The 19,029-nt window shown below is 43.0% G+C and overlaps 2 protein-coding genes and 1 non-coding gene across 5 annotated transcripts; all 3 read right to left on the bottom strand.

Moving 5' to 3' along the window:
* Window positions 1–5,639: 5,639 nt before the first annotated feature.
* Window positions 5,640–5,746, bottom strand: LOC122782709. The gene has a single exon (XR_006361953.1). It is a non-coding gene; the product is annotated as a U6 spliceosomal RNA (small nuclear RNA).
* A 1,935-nt stretch (window positions 5,747–7,681) lies between these two features.
* On the bottom strand, window positions 7,682–12,478 carry LOC122766004. The gene is made up of 10 exons (XM_044020573.1): window positions 12,371–12,478; window positions 11,609–11,723; window positions 11,066–11,511; window positions 10,646–10,967; window positions 9,788–10,556; window positions 9,484–9,696; window positions 9,119–9,390; window positions 8,803–9,020; window positions 8,465–8,716; window positions 7,682–8,367 (listed from the first exon to the last, which is right to left on the bottom strand). Exons 2-10 carry the CDS (start codon window positions 11,639–11,641, stop codon window positions 7,746–7,748), a joined length of 3,147 nt encoding a protein of 1,048 aa, XP_043876508.1. The 5' UTR covers window positions 11,642–11,723; window positions 12,371–12,478; the 3' UTR covers window positions 7,682–7,745.
* Window positions 12,479–13,677: 1,199 nt separating this feature from the next.
* Window positions 13,678–17,277, bottom strand: si:ch211-161h7.5. Of its 3 annotated transcripts, XM_044037097.1 has the most exons (9): window positions 17,168–17,277; window positions 16,742–16,795; window positions 15,520–15,626; window positions 15,265–15,409; window positions 14,960–15,073; window positions 14,710–14,854; window positions 14,280–14,428; window positions 14,034–14,173; window positions 13,678–13,945 (listed from the first exon to the last, which is right to left on the bottom strand). In XM_044037097.1, exons 3-9 carry the CDS (start codon window positions 15,617–15,619, stop codon window positions 13,794–13,796), a joined length of 945 nt encoding a protein of 314 aa, XP_043893032.1. In that variant the 5' UTR covers window positions 15,620–15,626; window positions 16,742–16,795; window positions 17,168–17,277; the 3' UTR covers window positions 13,678–13,793. The 3 variants fall into 3 exon arrangements, with proteins under 3 accessions (XP_043893032.1, XP_043893049.1, XP_043893041.1); XM_044037114.1 differs by lacking the exon at window positions 16,742–16,795; XM_044037106.1 differs by lacking the exons at window positions 16,742–16,795; window positions 17,168–17,277 and adding an exon at window positions 16,658–16,725.
* Window positions 17,278–19,029: the final 1,752 nt, after the last annotated feature.

Genomic DNA, 19,029 nt, shown 5'->3' with positions numbered 1-19,029 from the left:
CATGGTTCAGTTGTCTTTTGTAAAATCCTGCATATCCATCGTCAGAGGTAAATCTCTTATGTGAGTGAAGGTAAATCTCTTATGAATCAATAATTACTAGTACAGAACCCTTTCAATATGTGCCTGTTTTTACTGTATTTTTGTGCATGAGAGGCATACAGCATCACATCCATGTTAGATTAGGGGAATGTGTCAAAGATGGGCTGCATGAGTGGCTTTTAAAATGTCTTTGATATCACTGTCAATTACTAACCCTAACCCTTGTTGTCTGTAGCTGGTTGTGCTTTTCATGTGTGGGATTCTGTCTTCTAAAGACTGTCCAAAGTAGGCTGGGCTATTTGAAGTGTCACTTTATTGCGCATCATATTTTACATGGTTTTGAATAGCCACTGCATACCGTGTTTGTTGGCGTGTTGTTGCAATTTTAATGCAGGCACACCGCATTCAGGGAGTCTTTACTGTTGAGGTCAGACATAACAATCACCCACATACTTTGCACTCACTTAACTTTTTACCCGCAGATTCTCACACACAAATCAAACCGAACAACACCAAACTGTAGATCACTAAAAACTACTTAACAATCCTAAAACGTGGGTCAATCGCCAACAACTACAGAAGTCTGGTGTAAAGTCACGAGTCACACTAGTTAGGTGCCTGCTGCTGCAAGGCATAGAATGCATTGCAAAGCAAGCATCTATTGATATTCCTACGCGTTTCTTCTTCTTCTTATTCTCGCGTCCGCCTGTTTTTTGCCGCGCTACTCCTCCCGCAGCTTTGAGAAAACCCCAATACAAGTTACATCAAAACGTGCGCCTTGACCGGGAATGGTGTGCTATGACTTTTCTAAGACTTTCGCGTAACCATGGCGACAGAAATCGCAAAAATGTAAAATAATTTCCACTCACACAATAATGGGAAACGACCAAAAACCAAGCCCACTTTGGAGCATCACAGTGTCGTCATACTTTAACGCAGAAACGTGGTTGGAACTTTAAACGGGTCACAAGACTTGGGACTTTTCTGACCTAAGTCAAAGTTTTGATACATGTTACGGTTTTTAAACAATCGCAGTTTACGTTTTGTACTTTTTTTTTTTACGTTTTTCTGATTTTATAATGGGTGTTTGAGTGGTGTGTAGGCGGCAGCTAGAGTGGCACACTCTAGCGAGAACCAGCAAAATAATCACCAAAAATTTCTAAACAAACTCCTCTCCTGCCCACAATTTCCAACCTACACGGACAAATTTTACATCAAAACGTTGCCATGGGTGTCTGGTAACCCTGTGTGTGTTTTCATGTTCATATGACTTGTAGTTATTCTTAAAATCACCTCAAAGCGCAGACAACTCGGGTCAAAGCTCCCATAGGCTCCCATGTTAAAATGTCTGCTTTTGGGTTTTGGAAAAATCAAGACGAGGGTGATTTTAAAACTGTGATTTCTCTGTCAATTCACGTCCGTTTGTCACCAATTTAAATGTGGGAGTTGCCGAAAGCCTCCTGACGCTCACAAACCAAAAATTTTATCTCTATCATCAACCGTTACAACTTTAAAACATGCTGTTTTCTCTGCTTTCTCTGCTGGTTTTGGAGAGATAGAGACAGGTGTGTGTGTGCGTGTGTGCGCGTGTGTGTGCGTGCGCGTGTGTAAGGAGCAGAGGGGACTTTGGGAGGGGCTTGTCAGTCTCTCTGTATTCTTCCACCCAAAACTTTGACGTCTAACTCCTCCCACAGTTTTGAGAAAAACCCCACACATGTTATATCAAAACGTGCGGCTCGACCGGGACTTGTGTGCTATGACTTTTCTAAGTGTTTCAAGTAACCATGGCGACAAAAATCACAAAAAACGGCCATATAACTTCCACATGCCGCAAGAACTGCAGGCACCCTCGAAATTTCGGCACGGAATTGCCGATCTAGTTCACTCAGCTGTGCAGTGATGACTCCGCTTACGCTAAGTAGGTTGCAGTTCGTACCGTGTCGTGTCGTGTCGTGTCGTGTCGTGCCGTGCCGTGCTGTGCTGTGCCGTGCTGTGCTGTGCCGTGCCGCGCCGAGGCGAGCCGGTGGAAATAGTCATTAAACTCTACTCCTGACAGACACGTGAGGTTGGTGCAGATGGAGGTTTCATAGCTTTTTTTCAAATCTACAATACAACTATTGCATAAACTATCGTGAAAACGACATGCTAAACGCTCAGCGACAGCCAAATTTATAATAGCAACAGGTCCAAGCCATCAACACATACTCCCTACCAGTCATCAGATATCCCACTGGTATAATAATAAGCCGACCAAAGGAGGAGAAAGAAGCCTCTAACATATCGAATTCTCCTTGTGGGGGATACATCGTGTTCTATTGTCTTTTTTGTCTTGTTCTATTGTCTTACTTGTCTCGTTCTATTGTCTTTTTTGTCTTGTTCTATTGTCTTACTTGTCTTGTTCTATTGTCTTACTTGTGTCTTGTTCTTGTTCTATTGTGTTATTGTCTTGTCTTGTTCTATTGTCTTGTCTTGTTCTATTGTCTTAATTGTCTCGTTCTATTGTCTTGTTCTATTGTCTTACTTGTCTTATTTGTCTTGAGCTATTGTCTTATTGTCTTGTTCTGTTGTCTTACTTGTCTTTGTCTTGTCTTTTTTGTCTTGTTATTGTCTTACTTGTCTTGTTCTATTGTCTTACTTGTCTCGTTCTATTGTCTTTTTTGTCTTGTTCTATTGTGTTACTTGTCTTGTTCTATTGTCTTAATTGTCTCGTTCTATTGTCTTGTTCTATTGTCTTACTTGTCTTATTTGTCTTGCGCTATTGTCTTATTGTCTTGTTCTATTGTCTTACTTGTCTCGTTCTATTGTCTTTTTTGTCTTGTTCTATTGTCTTACTTGTCTTGTTCTATTGTCTTGTCTAGTTCTATTGTTTTTTTGTCTTGTTCTATTGGTATTTACTTGTCTTGTTCTATTGTCTTAATTGTCTCGTTCTATTGTCTTGTTCTATTGTCTTACTTGTCTTATTTGTCTTGCGCTATTGTCTTATTGTCTTGTTCTATTGTCTTACTTGTCTCGTTCTATTGTCTTGTCTATTATTGTCTTACTTGTCTCGTTCTATTGTCTTACTTGTCTTGTTCTATTGTCGTACTTGTCTTGTTCTATTGTCTTACTTGTCTCGTTCTATTGTCTTACTTGTCTTACTTGTCTTGTCTTGTTTTATTGTCTTATTGTCTTACTTTTTATTGTCTTATTTGTCTCGTTCTATTGTCTTTTTGTCTTGTTCTATTGTCTTATTTGTCTTGTTCCATTGTTTTATTTGTCTTGTTCTATTTGTTACTTGTCTTGTTCTATTGTCTTACTTGTCTTGTTTTATTGTCTTATTTGTCTTGTTCCATTGTCTTATTTGTCTTGTTCTATTGTCGTACTTGTCTTGTTCTATTGTCGTACTTGTCTTGTTCTATTGTCTTGTCTTGTTTTATCGTCTTATTTGTCTTGTTCTATTGTCTTATTTGTCTTGTTCTATTGTCTTTTTTGTCTTGTTCTATTGTCTTACTTGTCTCGTTCTATTGTCACACTTGTCTTGTTCTGTATAGCCACTTGTCTTGTTCTATTGTCTTACTTGTCTCGATTCTATTGTCTTTTGTCTTGTTCTATTGTGCCTTTACTTGTCTGGATTCTATTGTTCTTGTCTTGTTCTATTGGAAGTACTTGTCTTGTTCTATTGTCTTACTTGTCTCATTTTATTGTCTTATTTGTCTTGTTCCATTGTCTTATTTGTCTTGTTCTATTGTAGAGTACTTGTCTTGTTCGTAGTACTTGTCTTGTTCTATTGTCTTGTCTTGTTTTATCGTCTTATTTGTCTTGTTCTATTGTCTTATTTGTCTTGTTCTATTGTCTTTTTTGTCTTGTTCTATTGTCTTACTTGTCTCGTTCTATTGTCTTACTTGTCTTGTTCTATTGTCGTACTTGTCTTGTTCTATTGTCTTACTTGTCTTGTTTTATTGTCTTATTTGTCTTGTTCCATTGTCTTATTTGTCTTGTCATTACTATTGTCTATTTGTCTTGTTCTCTTGTTCTATTATGTCTTGTCTTGTTTTATCGTCTTATTTGTCTTGTTCTATTGTATTCTATTGTCTTGTTCTATTGTCTTATTTGCTATTGTCTTGTTCTATTGTCTTACTTGTCTCGTTCTATTGTCTTTTTTGTCTTGTTCTGTTGTCTTTCTATTGTCTTACTTGTCTTTTTCTATTGTCGTACTTGTCTTGTTGTCTTACTTGTCTTGTTTTATTGTCTTATTTTTCTTGTTCTATTGTCTTATTTGTCTTGTTATATTGTCGCATTTTGTCTTGTTCTATTGTCTTGTCTTGTTTTATTGTCTTATTTGTCCTTTTCTATTGTCTTATTTGTCTTGTTCTATTGTCTTACTTGTCTTATTTGTCTTGCGCTATTGTCTTATTGTCTTGTTCTATTGTCTTACTTGTCTTATTGTCTTATTTTTCTTGTTCTATTGTCGTACTTGTCTTATTTGTCTTGTTCTATTGTCTTATTTGCACATCCCTCCCTGGCCACAAACTCGCAATGTTTCATTGGACGGTTCTTTATAATTCGGTTCTGTGATTGGCTGTATTTGCCAGTGTGGATTTATTAAGGTATAGTTTGTCGTAGAACATCATCTAGTAAACAGCGCATAAATTATGCATTTTTTGTCTTCATAACAGCAAATGCAACAGCATATACAATTGCAACAGCTTAATGTTCTGCAAGGTTAGAACCTAGAGGGGAGGTTAGAGGGGACACATTTCTGTGTAGTCTGTATAGGGTAAAATAATGTATAATATGTACTATATATATGTAGGATTTTTCAAAATATTTTTTCCATTTATATTTATATCTTTTGTCTTGCTGTGTTTACTGTATGATATATTATTTTATGTTCTATAGTCCAATGTCGGCAGTTCGAATCCCACGTCACCCAATTAACTGGTTTAGAAAGCTCCAATGTCGCAAGTTCGAATCCCACCTCCCCCACTACTTCAAGGGCATTACATTTAACATTTAAAGTGAATCAGACTCCTGCAAAAAATATGCGAAAACAATAAAACCTTAATGATGATACTGAGATAATATATTACAAATGGATATTTATGTATACATTTCATGACTAATTTTGGATTCAATTTGTTAATACGTGTTCATTTGTAATTAGACATCTTGCAATCCATTGAAAGAAGTACGACTCTCCGTTCCAGTTCCAGTCCAGACACAATAAACCACATAATGCCAAACTCACTCCGCCGACTCACAAGCATGGCGAACGCGGTCCGACACTGACGCTCTGTGGACATTTTGAAGTACTGCACGTTCATATAATCAAACACACAATAGGACAAAAAAGGCTGTGTTAAATAAGACACAACAAAAAGTAAAACTAAAATAAAAAAATTTAAAATTAATGTTTTATCGTGTTCTCATAATTTTTGCAGCACGTTACATTTGGGTGAGGTAGGATTCGAACTTACGACATTGAAGCTTTCTAAACCAGCTACCTGGCACAGCTCACGTGCGAGTGTCTTTAACTTGACTAATGTTTCGCAAAAAGTAAAAATGTCGGATTTACAGTATGGTAGTATTCTTTTTAAAAACAATAACAATTTTTCTCGATGCAAAAGGTGGAACGCTTCACGAAATTGCGTGTCATCCTTGCGCCAGGGGCCATGCTAATCTTCTCTGTATCATTCCAATCTTAATATGTGTGTTACCAAAGTAACACATTTCGATGAAAGGCTCTGTGAGGTATATATAGGCCACGAGGTTAACTGTAGTTCAGTCATGGTGGCAGATCTATGGACGTTATAACCATTTTGTTTTTAAGAAGCTCTAAAACAGTGGGCTATTGTTTAGAAGCCTTTCAATACAAATGATGTCTGTACAAGACTTTTTTTTTTTCAGTTTTTCTTGTATATTTTACGGGTTTGTTGTTTCGCGAGCTCCCGGGGCTGATAGGTAATATGCAAATTAGATTTCAAATCCACCAGGCGGTCTGGTAAACTGCATACTGGATAAAAACAACCAACAATCTCTAATTTCCCACGTCTATTGAGCTTTAGCAAACATCACCACCATTTCCTTCTGAAATATCTGCTCATGAGTTTGAGCACAGCCTTTTTTGTCCTATTGTGTGTTTGATTACATGAACGTGCAGTACCTCGAAATGTCCACAGAGCGTCAGTGTCGGACCGCGTTGGCCATGCTTGTGAGTCGGCGGAGTTTGACATTATATGGTTTGTGGTGTCTGGACTGGAACTGGAACAGCGAGTAGTACTTCTTTCAATGGATTGCAAGATATCTAATTACAACTCCTCACTAGGTTCTAACCTTGCAGAACATTAAGCTGTTGCAACTGTATATGCTGTTGTATTTGCTGTTATGAAGACAAAAATGCACTTCTGTGCTGTTAACTAGACGATGTTCTACGACAAACTTTACCATAATAAATCCACACTGGCAAATACGGCCAATCACGCGACCGAATTATAAAGAACCGTCCAATGTTACATTGCGAGTTTGTTGCCAGGGCGGGACATGTAAATAAGACAAGGAGCATTCAGTGCATTTAGGGCAGGCTGTGCCAGTGCCAGAAAGATCCAATGTCGCAAGTTCGAACCCCACCTCCCCCTAGTTAACTGGATTAGAAAGCTCCAATGTCGTAAATTCCAATCCCACCTCCCCCAAATGTAACGTCCTTGTTCATAATGCTACAATGTGTGTCTATACTACAAGGGCATTACATTTAGCATTTAAAATGAATCTGACTCCTGCAAAAATTATGAGAAAACAATCAAACTTGAATGATGATACTGAGAGCTTTACATGCTGGTTTTGGCAATGATCAACAATGATCAACAGAGACTCTATTTCCTCAACACTGATGCTCAGCTTTTACAGGTCTGTCACCCTCTTGTCCTGCTGCATCCTTCTCCTCCATTTGCAGAGTGTGACCCTGTGTGCCGCCCCTTTGATGGATGGTAAATTCACCTTAACGGCCGCCCTCTGCTCCTGCCACCACTCTACCAGTGTCTTAGCTCCAGGGCGCCTCCCCAAGCTGGCAGTAGAGAGTGCGTCCTTAGCGGTCTCTCCTTTCCACAGGTTTTGCATGTCAGTAGCTTCCTCTTCTTTTTGCTGGAGGAGGAGGAGAAGAAGCAGTGGCGGCGTAGGCTTTGAGGGCAGCAACAGCAGTGGCGGCGTAAGCGCTGAGGCTGTCGGACACTGAACACAGGCAATATAGAACTCTTTTAGTCTATGTAAAATGAAACAGATGCACGCACTGGTACACACAGATTAAATACACCTTGATTAAATACACACCCTCAGGCTCGGGACAGTTCTCTCTCTCTGGTTCAAGGTTCTTGGTCTTCCGTGTCATTTTCCAACTCTTTTTGAACTTTGCAGGTGAAGGGGGTGGATACACACCTTCACGCCTCTGGGAGACAGTCTGGCATGTGGCTGCCCTGACCTATTGTCTTAGTTTGATGGGCCATCATGATAGACAAAAGAGGCCCTGTTTGTAGTGTGAGGGGGATTACGCTACACAGCAGCAGTATAAAGTTATGTTTCAACTGACTTACTGAAGTAGCCTCACCACTGAAGTAGTGACATAAAGGCATAAGATATAAATGAGCACAAAGAAAGGATCCGTTGCAAAACAATGGATTTATTAAAATAAAAAATATTTACATAAAAGTTGTGGGGGTGCACAGCACAAAAGAGTACTAGGGTGCTGGGAAAATGGTGCGGTATGTGGTGGTGGTGGTGGTGGCGGCGGCCGTGGCCCCCTCACGCTCTCTGCGTTTCATTTCCAACAGCCACTGCTCCACGGTCCCCCTGTCAGCCTGGGCACAAAAGGTCCCCCGTTTGTAGCGGCTGTGGCCATACTCCTTTGTCTTTGGCTGGCCACAGCGCCTGCACATAAACTGGGAGACCTTTTTGAAGGGCTTGAGGATGCGTCCTTTCTGCCGGGCACGACGCTCCTGCTCTGCCTGGACCCGGTGCCTCCAGGCAGTAGAGCGGGGCATGGCTCCAGCGATGGTTGCTGGAGTGATGGCTGGAGCAACGGTTGGAGCAGTGGCTGTTGTGGAAGCTGAGGAGGTCGTGGCACTTTGCTGGATGATGATGAGGTCAAACAGTTCCGGGGCCAGCGGCCCTCTGATTGTAACAGCGAGACCAGAGGCATCCGTGGGCAGGTGGTGCTCAAGGCTCTGGTCTGGCTGTTGGGGGCCCTGCAGAGGAGTCCGTGGGGCAGGCAGGGGCTCCGCTGCTGTCAGGGGAGTGCTGGGCCCCGGAACTGTGACGGCGATTATGTCACTCATCATCACCTTGCTCCTCTGATTGTACCTTACAAGAAATAAAAAAACAGACAAAAAATAATGCATGTTTTATCATGACAACAAACACACACATCAGTGCTGCGAACCAAAGCATATTGACTTACCACATCGACAGAGCCCGCTGATGAACATTGTAGAGCTGGATCCGGGTGCACGCCATGAGGACAGGAGAGTTGACGACGTTTTCCTGGATCTGTTTGTAGTCCCTCATGACGCCAGCCCAGCGGTTGATGCGGACCCCAGCGAATGTCTTGACGTCGTGGATGTGAACGCGGTACAGCTCCAGCATGATGGCTTCAACAAGCCTGCTGGCTTTGGGAGACTGTGCCGCTCCTGCCCCCTGACCCACGGCGACACTGCAGAGAGGGAGAGAGAGAGAGGGGAACGTGTTAGTTACTGACTATATATATAAAAAAAAATTGTTAATGAGGAGACCGCTTACCGGTTGCTGGTCTTAAAGCGGCCTTGGACCAGCCTGTCCTGGTGGCGGCGGGGGAAGGTCACCAACGCCTTGTCCCTCTCAGTCAGCTTCTCCCAGAGAGCGACAACCTCTCTGGACTGATGAGCGGTAACAAAGGGGCGATGACGCAGCTCCACGAGGCTGTGGGCCAGGGCCACCAAGTGATGGTAACCAGGGTGACCGTCTGGCCCAATGACGTCCTGAAAAAAAGCACAGCACACAGAAAAGGCACATGATGCGAAGCTGCAAGCAAACACCAAGGCGAATATGAAATGTTAACAGGCAACTGTCCACTCACTTCATCCTCCTCAGCCTGCTGCACCTCCATCCTGTTGTCCTCGGGGGTTGGATGGGGTCCTAACTGGGATGATGAGGCCTCAGGCACAGGGACACTGTGGGGCTCCTGGAGGAGAGTGTTGTGATGGACCAGGAGACGGATCTCCTCTGGCTCCTCTTCCTCAAAGCTGTAGTCCTCATCCTCTGCCTCATCGGTCCCATCCGGAGTGTTGGGGTACTGCTCCAGCACAGCGCCCGACTGGGAGTACAAATACTCCACCCCCAAGAGTTCCCCTGCAGAGAGCGAGAGGCACACACACACAAACACACATGAGCAGATGCCATAAGACAACAGCAGCAAACGCTCTGTCGCTGATCTCTCTGTACCTGTGTACTCCCTGGGCTGGGTGTAGTCATCAACCAGCTCGACCCCCTTGACCTCCTGCGCCAGCTGGTTGAACGTGTGCCGCAGCTGGGCACTGTAGCACCGCAGCGCCGCTCGTTGACCTCCCTCGACTGCCTCTCGTCCATGGTCTTCATTCCACCGCACCAGGCCCTCCAGCAGGTACACCTGGAAGTGTACGTCACTCGCAGATGTACCTAGAAAAAAATTAAAATGGAGCGAAGAGTTAGTGAGATGCAATACAAAAAACAAACAAACAAGATGTTAATGTGTTGTAAAAAGATTTACCCGGAATAAAGTGGTACTGGCGCTGGTGGAAGTACTCAATTGAAGTGGAGCCACGTGCGCACCGGTAGACGGGGAGCCTAACACCGCCCTTGGTGAGCTCACCTGTCTGGGTGTACAACTCCACCCCCTCCGGGTCCTGGATGCAGTCGAGGTGGCGGCGCTGTGTGCTCCAGATCTCCTCCATGCGGGCGCGGTCGATCAATGGGACGCCCATGGCGTCCGTCATGTGCCAGAAGGCGTCCAGCACCTCCCGGAGGAGCCGCTCTGTCTCCGCCGCACCCTTCGTATGGCGTCGACAATGCCCAGCGAGCTCCTTGGCGGACAGCTTTATGTGGACGTCCCTCCCCTCCATGGACTGCTTGGCCGCTCTCAGGCGGGCGATGTCTCCGGTGTCCCACTCGAAAATGGCGAAGGACAGCCTCGCCATGAAGAGGCCGTAGAGCTGGTGGCTGTCTGTGGTGACACCCCTCGCGAAGCGTTGCATGAGGTGCCACACGTCAAGCCTGACCACCAGCTCGTGCCACTCATGGAACATGTGGTGTACTGATGATGTACCCACGGTGGCACAGCAGTCCTGGGCCACGTACATCACCTTGGGAGGGGCCTTCCCGGCTGCGCGGTACCGCCGCATCAGGCCGGCCGCCATGTTGGCCAGTCCGTCCCCCTCGGCTGCCGTGAGGACGGACACTAGTACCTGCCCGTACTCGTTGCCAACGTTGGTCATGCAGGCGGCCGAGCCGGCAGCAGCACCCGCAAGCTTTTTCGTAATCTGCAAGACACAGCACAAACACACATTTAGGCACAAGGCACACCGACATCATACAGGGTAACGGCACAGTGGAGAGAGAGAAATCTCACCTTCTTGGTGGAGGCCATCTTAAGAATCTCGCCAAAAATGGACGTCACCCTGGCCTTGGTGTCGTCCAGCCTGGTCATGGCATCCAGGATGTAGACCCTGCTGAACCAGGTGAGTTCGGGCACCTTCATGAGCTTTGGGATCGACACCTCCTTTGGTGGCGCTCCAGGTGCCCTCAGCTTGCGGAGCACGGAGAGATACTGGATCGACCGCGCCATCCACTCCCTGGAGTGCTGCTCCACCAGGGAGGCACTAAGGCGGGCCACACTGTTGCCCAGGGTGCGCTCATTTAACTGCCTAATCACCGCCTTGTCACAGGACAAGCTGGGGTGGAAACAGAGAGTGTACAGACAACTACTACTACAACAACAACAACAAAAATGCATTGTTGAGGAAATGTTGCATGCCTTAAAGTGACATACTTGTATGTGAGAACAGCTGGGAATTGCTCACGGTGTGCGACGTCCAGCTGATCTACGATGTCCTGCGACCAGCCGACAATCTTTTTATTACAGGCGGAGCACTGAAGGCACTCTGTGGCCATAAAATACCACCCACTCATGTCCAAGACCCTCCGGACTGTCTCGTATAATCCAGCGGCCATCAGTTTCTGCCCATCGGCAGGGCACTTAAGATGGTATGCCCACATCTGATAGGGCATCCACAGAAAGAATGGCCGCTGGAAAAAGTCGTGGGCATTGGCGGGGGGCTGTGTGTAGAGGGGCTGGGCGCCAGGTGGGTGCCACCACAGTTTGAGCGGTGAGGTAAGGACAACCTTCCCGCTGCTGGGTTCCATCTGGAACAGCGCCCGGCCCACCCACTCCTGCTGCTCTTCAGGCAGCGTCTGCCTCCAGCTGAGGGGAAGCAGCTGAAACACACACAGCACACAGCAGAGACACAGTTAGTGAGTGTGATTGTGCAGCAGACAGGCACACATTAACCCACATATATACACACACACACACCTCTTTGCCGGAGGCAGGTTTCTGAAGAGCCATCAGTCCTGGCCCGAGCCCTTCCAGTGGCTGCTCGGAGGAGGAGGAGAGAGAGGAAGAGGGGACCACAGCTGTTGGGGTGTCGCTGGACGTGCATGACAACACATATCAGTGTACAGACAGTATAATGTCAACTTTAATGTAAATAACAAGGCAGAGGGGGTGGTGCTCTATCCAGTTCTTATAATACATCCATGTGAGGCACGCGCAAAAGTTAGTGATGGGAATTCACTGGCTCCTCAGATTTTTTTGTTACTTAAATTAATTTAATACCAAATTATGTGTAAAATGAATAACTAATGTAAAAAAACTATACAAAAAATATAACAGAGTATTAATATGGCTTTATTAATAAACTTAACATAACTTAACATATACATAAATACATTTTAAATAAAAAAAGACAAAACATAATCATGTTTTGTGAAAAAACATGATTATTTTCTTGGATGATTAGTTCGCATATGCCTGTGCAGGTTGTTTGTGGAGCCTGTTCGAGATGACATTTTTATTTTACAAAGTGTACTCTCTGCCAACTCTCACTCATCTTCGGTCAAATGGTAAAATCCTCTTGTCTCTCTCCCTGTTCGTGTGCGCTGCATGCGAGTGTCTGTAACCCCTCCCCTCCCCCCTCCTGCTCAGTGTAGTCACACAGACGCTGCCACAGCCACACATGTTGACCAATGCGTCTTTAAAAGACAATTCAAAACAAAACAAAAGGCAATAACTTACGTGATGTTTACGAGACGATGCTTAACAAGTACTACACCGTAATATAACAGTGGGAGAAGCGTAAGTAAACTTTACTTGAAACTCCACGCTGGTAAATACAGCCAATCGCGGAACCTGCACATAAGACCGCCCATCACGGAACGTGCACATAAAACAGCCAATCACGGAACCGAATTATAAAGAACCGCCCCACAGTGGAGCGTCACAGGGTTCCCACGGGTCCTTGAAATCCTTGAGAGTTTGTGAATTTGAAAAAATAATTAAATCAAGGGGCCTGAAAGTGAGTTGAAAGTTGATATCTAGGTAAATGTCTCCCTTGTTTGTTACAACGCCACCTACTGTTCTTACACTGCCCCTTATGCCACCGATTTGAGATTCCACACAGAATAATGAGCAAGTGACGTTAAGCAAGAGAGAGCAAATGAAGTGATGTATGGGAAATGCCAAATTCCAAATTAGAAAACAGTGGTTTGCCCAACATCCCCAAGGACAATCGCTTGGCCTTGCAGAGAGTGCTGCAAATCAATATATAAAATAAAATTAAAGTGTGCTCTTTCAAGTTGTCCTCCCATCTTAAACTGTACAGCACACACGGTCCTTGAATTTCAGGGACTTGGTCCTGGAATATCCTCGAAAAGTCCTTGAATTTGATGTCAACCATGTATTGGTGTGGGAACCCTGGAGTCAACTTCCATCTCACCCTGTTATGTCCTTGTATCCTCCATGATCCTTCTCTGTGGTCTTCCTCTTTTCCTCTGCACGTGACCAAACCATCTCAACCCTCGCCTCTCTTACTTTGAAGCCGTTCAACCTGAGCTGTTCCCTCGAATATGTTCATTTCTAAACCTTTTTTTAGTTTTTATTTTATTAAACCTTTATTTAACCAGGAAAAGACTCATTGAGATGAAAAATCTCTTTTACTAGAGTGTCCTGGCAAAGACAGTCAGCAGCATAGTCATACATATATGCATAAACACATGGTGGACACAAACATTAAAATCACTTAGCATCCAAAACTGCAAACATTTCAAGGTCAGCTACAATAATAAAAGCCTCAGGCAAAACATCTACAGCCAGATGTTTCTGCCTCCAGGTCATCCAATTTCCCCTTAAAAATGTTCAATGAGACTAACGCAGAGGGAGCAGCAAACCTAAATGTTGCTTGTCTATTGCTTTGGATGGTTGACCCCATGGTGTTATGAAGTCTCCTTATCGAGACGTGTGAGTCAGGGTGTTAGAAAAGAGCCATAAAAGGTTCAGGGAGCATTCGACCAAAGTTCACAACAATACTGACTGGATTTTAAAAGTTAGGTAAGGAGAATTTTATTCAAAATGCTTGAGTTTACCAAAATATTTGGCATTATGAACTATTAACAACAACAATATATGACACAACACATCAGTGCATTAAATCAATGGTTATTTAGCAAAATATCTTCTTTTGCTTCTCGGCAATGTCCATAGGTTCCAGGGCCTCCATGCTGGCGTGTGCATAGAGCGGCTGTTTGAAGTGTCTCCAAATGACCAACACAATCCTCACGACAAAGAGCGCGCAGGCGACCGCCAGCAGCACAACTGAGAGGCAACAATACAGTCAGCTATAAAAAACAATATATAAAATAATGAAAGTTTCTCATTGACGAGACATGAAAAGTACATTTACCAATGAAGATGCCGTTGATGCCGGGTGATTCTGCGTTGTAGTTTTTGTCCAGGTTTCCAGACAGAGCCCAGATCACAACAGGGTAGACGATGAGGATGTACCGCACGTGTTTGTCAAGGACCAGGTTTTCCAAAAGGAACCTGTGAAATATCGGCCAACAAAAACACACACACCAGAGTCAGAGTCTCGCTCAGGCACCCTGCAGAGATTCTGTGTGTCGTCCAAGAGAAGAGACCCGCCACTGACCACACGAGCAACACGGCGGTCAAAATGGAGTATGCTACGGTGGCGGCCTCCGTTGGCGACATCTTTACTTCGTATGTCAGCACGATGGTCAGGTTGATGAGAGTCGCGAGGGTCGTCCACGTCGTGTAGATCATCACGCCGTTTTGAACCTGCGGAAATAGCATTATATACAGTCAAAGACAATCACTGAGTCAACACCAGGGTTGTTATTATAATTATAGTTAGTCTTCGCTTCGCTCCACTGGCTCACAGTCTGTTTTTGTATTGATTTTAAACTTCTATTCATTGTTTTTAAAGCCCTCAATGGTATATGCCCCCTCTGTATCTCTAAAACCAGACTTAATGTCTGGAGGTGACATGGCCCCAGACTCTGGAACAGACTCCCTCTCTCTTAAAACCCATTAAAAACCCCTTAAAAAACCTCACTCACCAACACACGGATGAGCCACAGGTCGACTTTGTGGTACTTCTTCAGCCAGGGTCCGTAAATGTGCAGCCCGTGGCAGACGAAGCATATCATGGAGTAGTTTGTGCAGATGACCAGCACGAGAAACACCAGCGCGGCGATCATTATGCTATAGTACAGGGACACAAAACAGCAAGAAGACAAATGAGTTCTGAAGTAAAAAAGTAAAATAAATCTGCAATACATTCCAGATTTATCCAAAGGAAATTCTCACCCTCTGTCCCAAACGAGCAGCCAGCCGATGTTGCAACCCAGATTAAGGCACCAGCATATGTAGAATCCGTAAGGCAACACTGCAGGGCTGCAGTAAACGTAGCCATAACCATTCCTGTGAGATAAAAAAGGTAATGATGTTGAACATCCAAGACGGCGAGAACTGTTTCATTTTCAGTTTCAGTCTCCTTGTTTGTGTCCCTTAAAGAAGCAGAGGCCGTGTTGGTTTTTAACAGGCATGTTTTGTACAGTTTAAATTCTCAGATACCGACGTAGCATTTAAAGTGTAAAATGTTGGCCCCTTACTTTCGGCAAAGACCTGAGAGGATGTAGATAATCATGGCCGTGAGCCAGATGTAGATGACACTCCAGATGCTGAAGGTCCATCCTGAAGGTGTGATCTGCGTGTCAAACACAGCAGACACGTTGCCTGTCGTGGACGTATAAGGATCTGAACGGAGAAATTAAATTAAATGTAAATCATGGGCGGCATTTTAGAGTCATCAAAATGACACCATGTATATATATACTTATATATATATACATTAAAAGTAGACTTACCTATGCCGACCGCCGACAGCCCGTTGAACACCAAACTTATTGCGTAGCACACGAGAGAAAGCAGTATCGCAGCAAGACGTGGTAAATTGTGTTCTCCCATTGTGGTACTGCGATAAATGACACGTGATGTAAAAGTCAAACCTCGTGCCCATCACCAAAATGAAGTGTTTTATTTGTTTGATTGCACAATGACAGAGCATGGAACCAAATTTGCAACTCCAGTCCCCATAGTTTTGTATGTAAAATACATGATAGAAAACACTGCAATTACATGACAATGCAACAATCACACCATACGATAACAAATAGTTTAAGCTAAATAAAAAATGTCCACAGCTCTGATTTATGACAACATTTAACCTTCTCTTACTGTCTCGTCTATGGATAAATCTGGCACAAGATTATTGACACACTTACCAATTTCAAGAAAACAGAACTTTGGAAAGCTGTGAAAACTAAGCCAGATTGTTATTTTTTGAGTATGACAGTGATGCCAGTGGACGAGCTTCTTGTACATTACTTTTACTGCCTGATTATAAAGAGAGAGGACAGGAACATGGTGGGTGTGCCGTACCTGATTCACTTTAAACGCTTCAGATTATTATTATTTTTTTCCCACTTTTAGTCATCTTCTCCAAAATGTTTCAGCAACTTTGGGTAAAAGCTTTAAAATCAACCCAAAGAATTTGAAATCACAGAGCGTCTATAATTCAGATCAAGGTTATTATATCGTTCATTGAAATGAATGAAAACTAAAAGTGAAAAAACATTAACTGGAGTTAAAACTGACTGACACGCAATTGTGTGTTTACAGAAGGTAACTAAAGCAAACTCAAATTGTCACGGAAATGTGCTTGTCTTTGTTTATTTATTTCATACATAAGCCTTTTGGGTTCACATATGATGGGTATTTATTTTTTAAAATATAAAGAGGCAATTTTCCAAGAGTGCAGTTGTGGCATGGATCTGTTCTGTGTGAGCTCTAAGGGTTAAAATGGCATCTTTTGTTGGGTTTCTATGGGAAGCACAATACTTATTATGACCCTTTGTGAATTTTGCCCCTGGTAAATACTCTTGTTACTGTTGTTCAAGCATGCTGATAATTGTAATATAATTATAAATAATCGATGATAATCACCTTAGCGCATTCCGAGTCCGTACAGAAAGATATTCCAAGTTCTAGCTTTTGAGTGTTGAGTCAATAAGTCAAACAAAAACATACCTTTCTGTGCTCCTCCTACTCCCAGTGTGAGGTGCAAGAGTAACTGTGCAGAGCCTGGGGGGAAGCACGTTTTTATACAATAACCACTTGTGTAACTAACACGACGGCGTCACGTGTGTCTCTTATCTTGTATACATTTCTATCTCAGTGCAGTACATGTCGTAAAAAGAAAACTGTCAATGTTTTCTCACATTCTCAACTTACTCATGTAGCCATGTTTATACAGTATTTATACATGTATATATAAAATAGTTGTATATGTTAGAAATCAGTGGCTGAACTGTGGGGTAAAAACAGGTTCTGGCATGTTCTAAACATATGTCTCAAAGACACACCAGAGCCATGAATAGCATCATTCTTTCTCAAATGCTGTGATGATATCACATCCCTTAGTGTACTTTATCAGCAGTTCACCCATTCACTCACCAGTAATTGCTCCAGACGGACTGTCTTCAGTTTGTCTTTTAGCACTTCTCCACGATACAGTTCTAGCACAAGTGAGCGCGACGTCCGACACCTGAAGTACCCTTGAGATAGACCTCGGGGATGAACTTTACTTTTGACCTTTGACTTCTCCGAGCCAACTAATTATCAGTCATGTGAAGGTCACAAAGAGGCCGTTCAGTTAACCAGTCACAAGGCAGAGCTGTCAAGGTCGAGCCAAAGGACAGAAAGGGAAAATTATGTCTGTTTGTTTAAGTTTACGGTTTGCGTCATTTCCGTGTGAAAATGTAGCGAAAATTTTACTTTACTTTACGAGAAGGAAATCTAACTATATTTACTGCGGGCGGAGAGTCAGACACACACACACACTGAATGGCAGCGCATTCGCAGCAGCCTGTTCGTTGTCTACACGGAAACACAAGGTTTTGAGATTTTACACACTTTTTCCTACGGTCCCCTAAAGGATCCCCATAGTAAAAACATTGCACCTGCTAGAGAAAGAGCGATATACTGTGTGTACAGTTCAACTTGTATTCAAGACAATACAAATGTTCATTATTACGACAAGAAACCACACAACCAGACTGCTGAGGCCGCGATGAAGAGTTTCCGTGCACACTGCTTGCATGTCGTTTTCACTATTCTGTGCAATTGTTGTATTGTTTTGCAGAATAAGTCTAGCAGAGTGCATTTTTACACCAGAAATTTTTTTTTTTTTAAATATAAACAACGCACAAATAAGACTTTTGTCATAATGACAAGAGAGAGAGAGAGAGAGAGAGAAGGGGACGTTTTATTTTGCACTTTAAAAAATTAAAAAATATAAAATAAAGTTTGTTAAATAACCAGCAACTACTGTGTTTTCAGCATAGTCCTATCTGCCACGATGATTGTGTTTGATAACTGATATAATTCCAAACATGTAACCCTAACAGTCGCAAGACTTTGTCCCAGACGTCATGTTTGGTAACAGGATTTTATAATTTATAGTCCAACAGGTGGGACCAAACAAGAGCTTGTCCTTTCCATTAATGGTCAATGATTAACTGAACATCGTGAAAGAGCGGTGTTTTATTCTTGTGCCTGTCTTGTACAACATCAAGAGAATTTTATTTTACAGGCAGAACAGTGCAGTGTATTTATGACCATTTTCTGGCAACAAAAACACTGACCTTGTCAGGACTGTAGTCCTCTTTTCGAGACCAAAACCTGGTCTTTAAGTTAAGGGCTAAGATTTGAGTTGTGGTTAGGTTAAGGTAAGCATATGTGTTAGGATGACAGTGTCATTATGAGGTGTGTTATGGTGTGTTGTCTTGATGTGTAGTTTGGCAATGTCGTTGGAACATGTTGTTTGACAGTGTCTTTACGTCATTACTATGTGTCGTTACTACGTGTTGTCTTGATGTGTCGTTACTACTATGTGTCGTTTGAAAATGTCGTTGCTATGCGTCGTCTGACAAAGTTGTTATGCCTGGCTACCACCGGACGCCCCTTTCCCGGCTTACCCTTTGCGGTCATCGGAGGGAACCTCACAGCAGAGCTCTACCACTTCAGACACTAAAACTAATTTATTTTTCATGCATCATAGCCTACTGACAAGAACAATCTGAATAAAAGTCAGAATATAGAAGTATATACTTTACACAAAAGTATCATACAATAAAGCCAATAAAGATTAGTTATCATACTTTATTTAAATGTTACAATATAGTAATGCAGTAAAATAATAATCAAGGGGCACACACACATGCACACGTATATATATATATATATATATATATACACATAGATATACACACACACATATATATATATACAAATACAAATACATATATATCGGTTCA

Source organism: Solea senegalensis, linkage group LG1 (genome assembly GCF_019176455.1).
Source record: "Solea senegalensis isolate Sse05_10M linkage group LG1, IFAPA_SoseM_1, whole genome shotgun sequence".
Taxonomy (NCBI): domain Eukaryota; kingdom Metazoa; phylum Chordata; class Actinopteri; order Pleuronectiformes; family Soleidae; genus Solea; species Solea senegalensis.
The sequence above is the reverse complement of the archived record's forward strand: the minus strand, read 5'-3'. Positions and strand labels throughout refer to the sequence as shown.

Bases quoted from the DNA above. Each gene is read 5' to 3' on its own strand.
- LOC122766004 (XM_044020573.1), bottom strand. From the start codon at position 11,641: ATGGCTCTTCAGAAACCTGCCTCCGGCAAAGAG. The intron at 9,021-9,118 runs GTGAGTGGACAG...GCTTTTTTTCAG, and splicing joins AGCAGGCTGAGGAGGATGAA to GACGTCATTGGGCCAGACGG. The intron at 8,368-8,464 runs GTAAGTCAATAT...ATTTCTTGTAAG, and splicing joins CAGCGGGCTCTGTCGATGTG to GTACAATCAGAGGAGCAAGG.
- si:ch211-161h7.5 (XM_044037097.1), bottom strand. From the start codon at position 15,619: ATGGGAGAACACAATTTACCACGTCTTGCTGCGATACTGCTTTCTCTC. The intron at 15,074-15,264 runs GTAAGGGGCCAA...TTTATCTCACAG, and splicing joins CTCTCAGGTCTTTGCCGAAA to GAATGGTTATGGCTACGTTT. The intron at 13,946-14,033 runs GTAAATGTACTT...GTTGCCTCTCAG, and splicing joins CATCAACGGCATCTTCATTG to TTGTGCTGCTGGCGGTCGCC.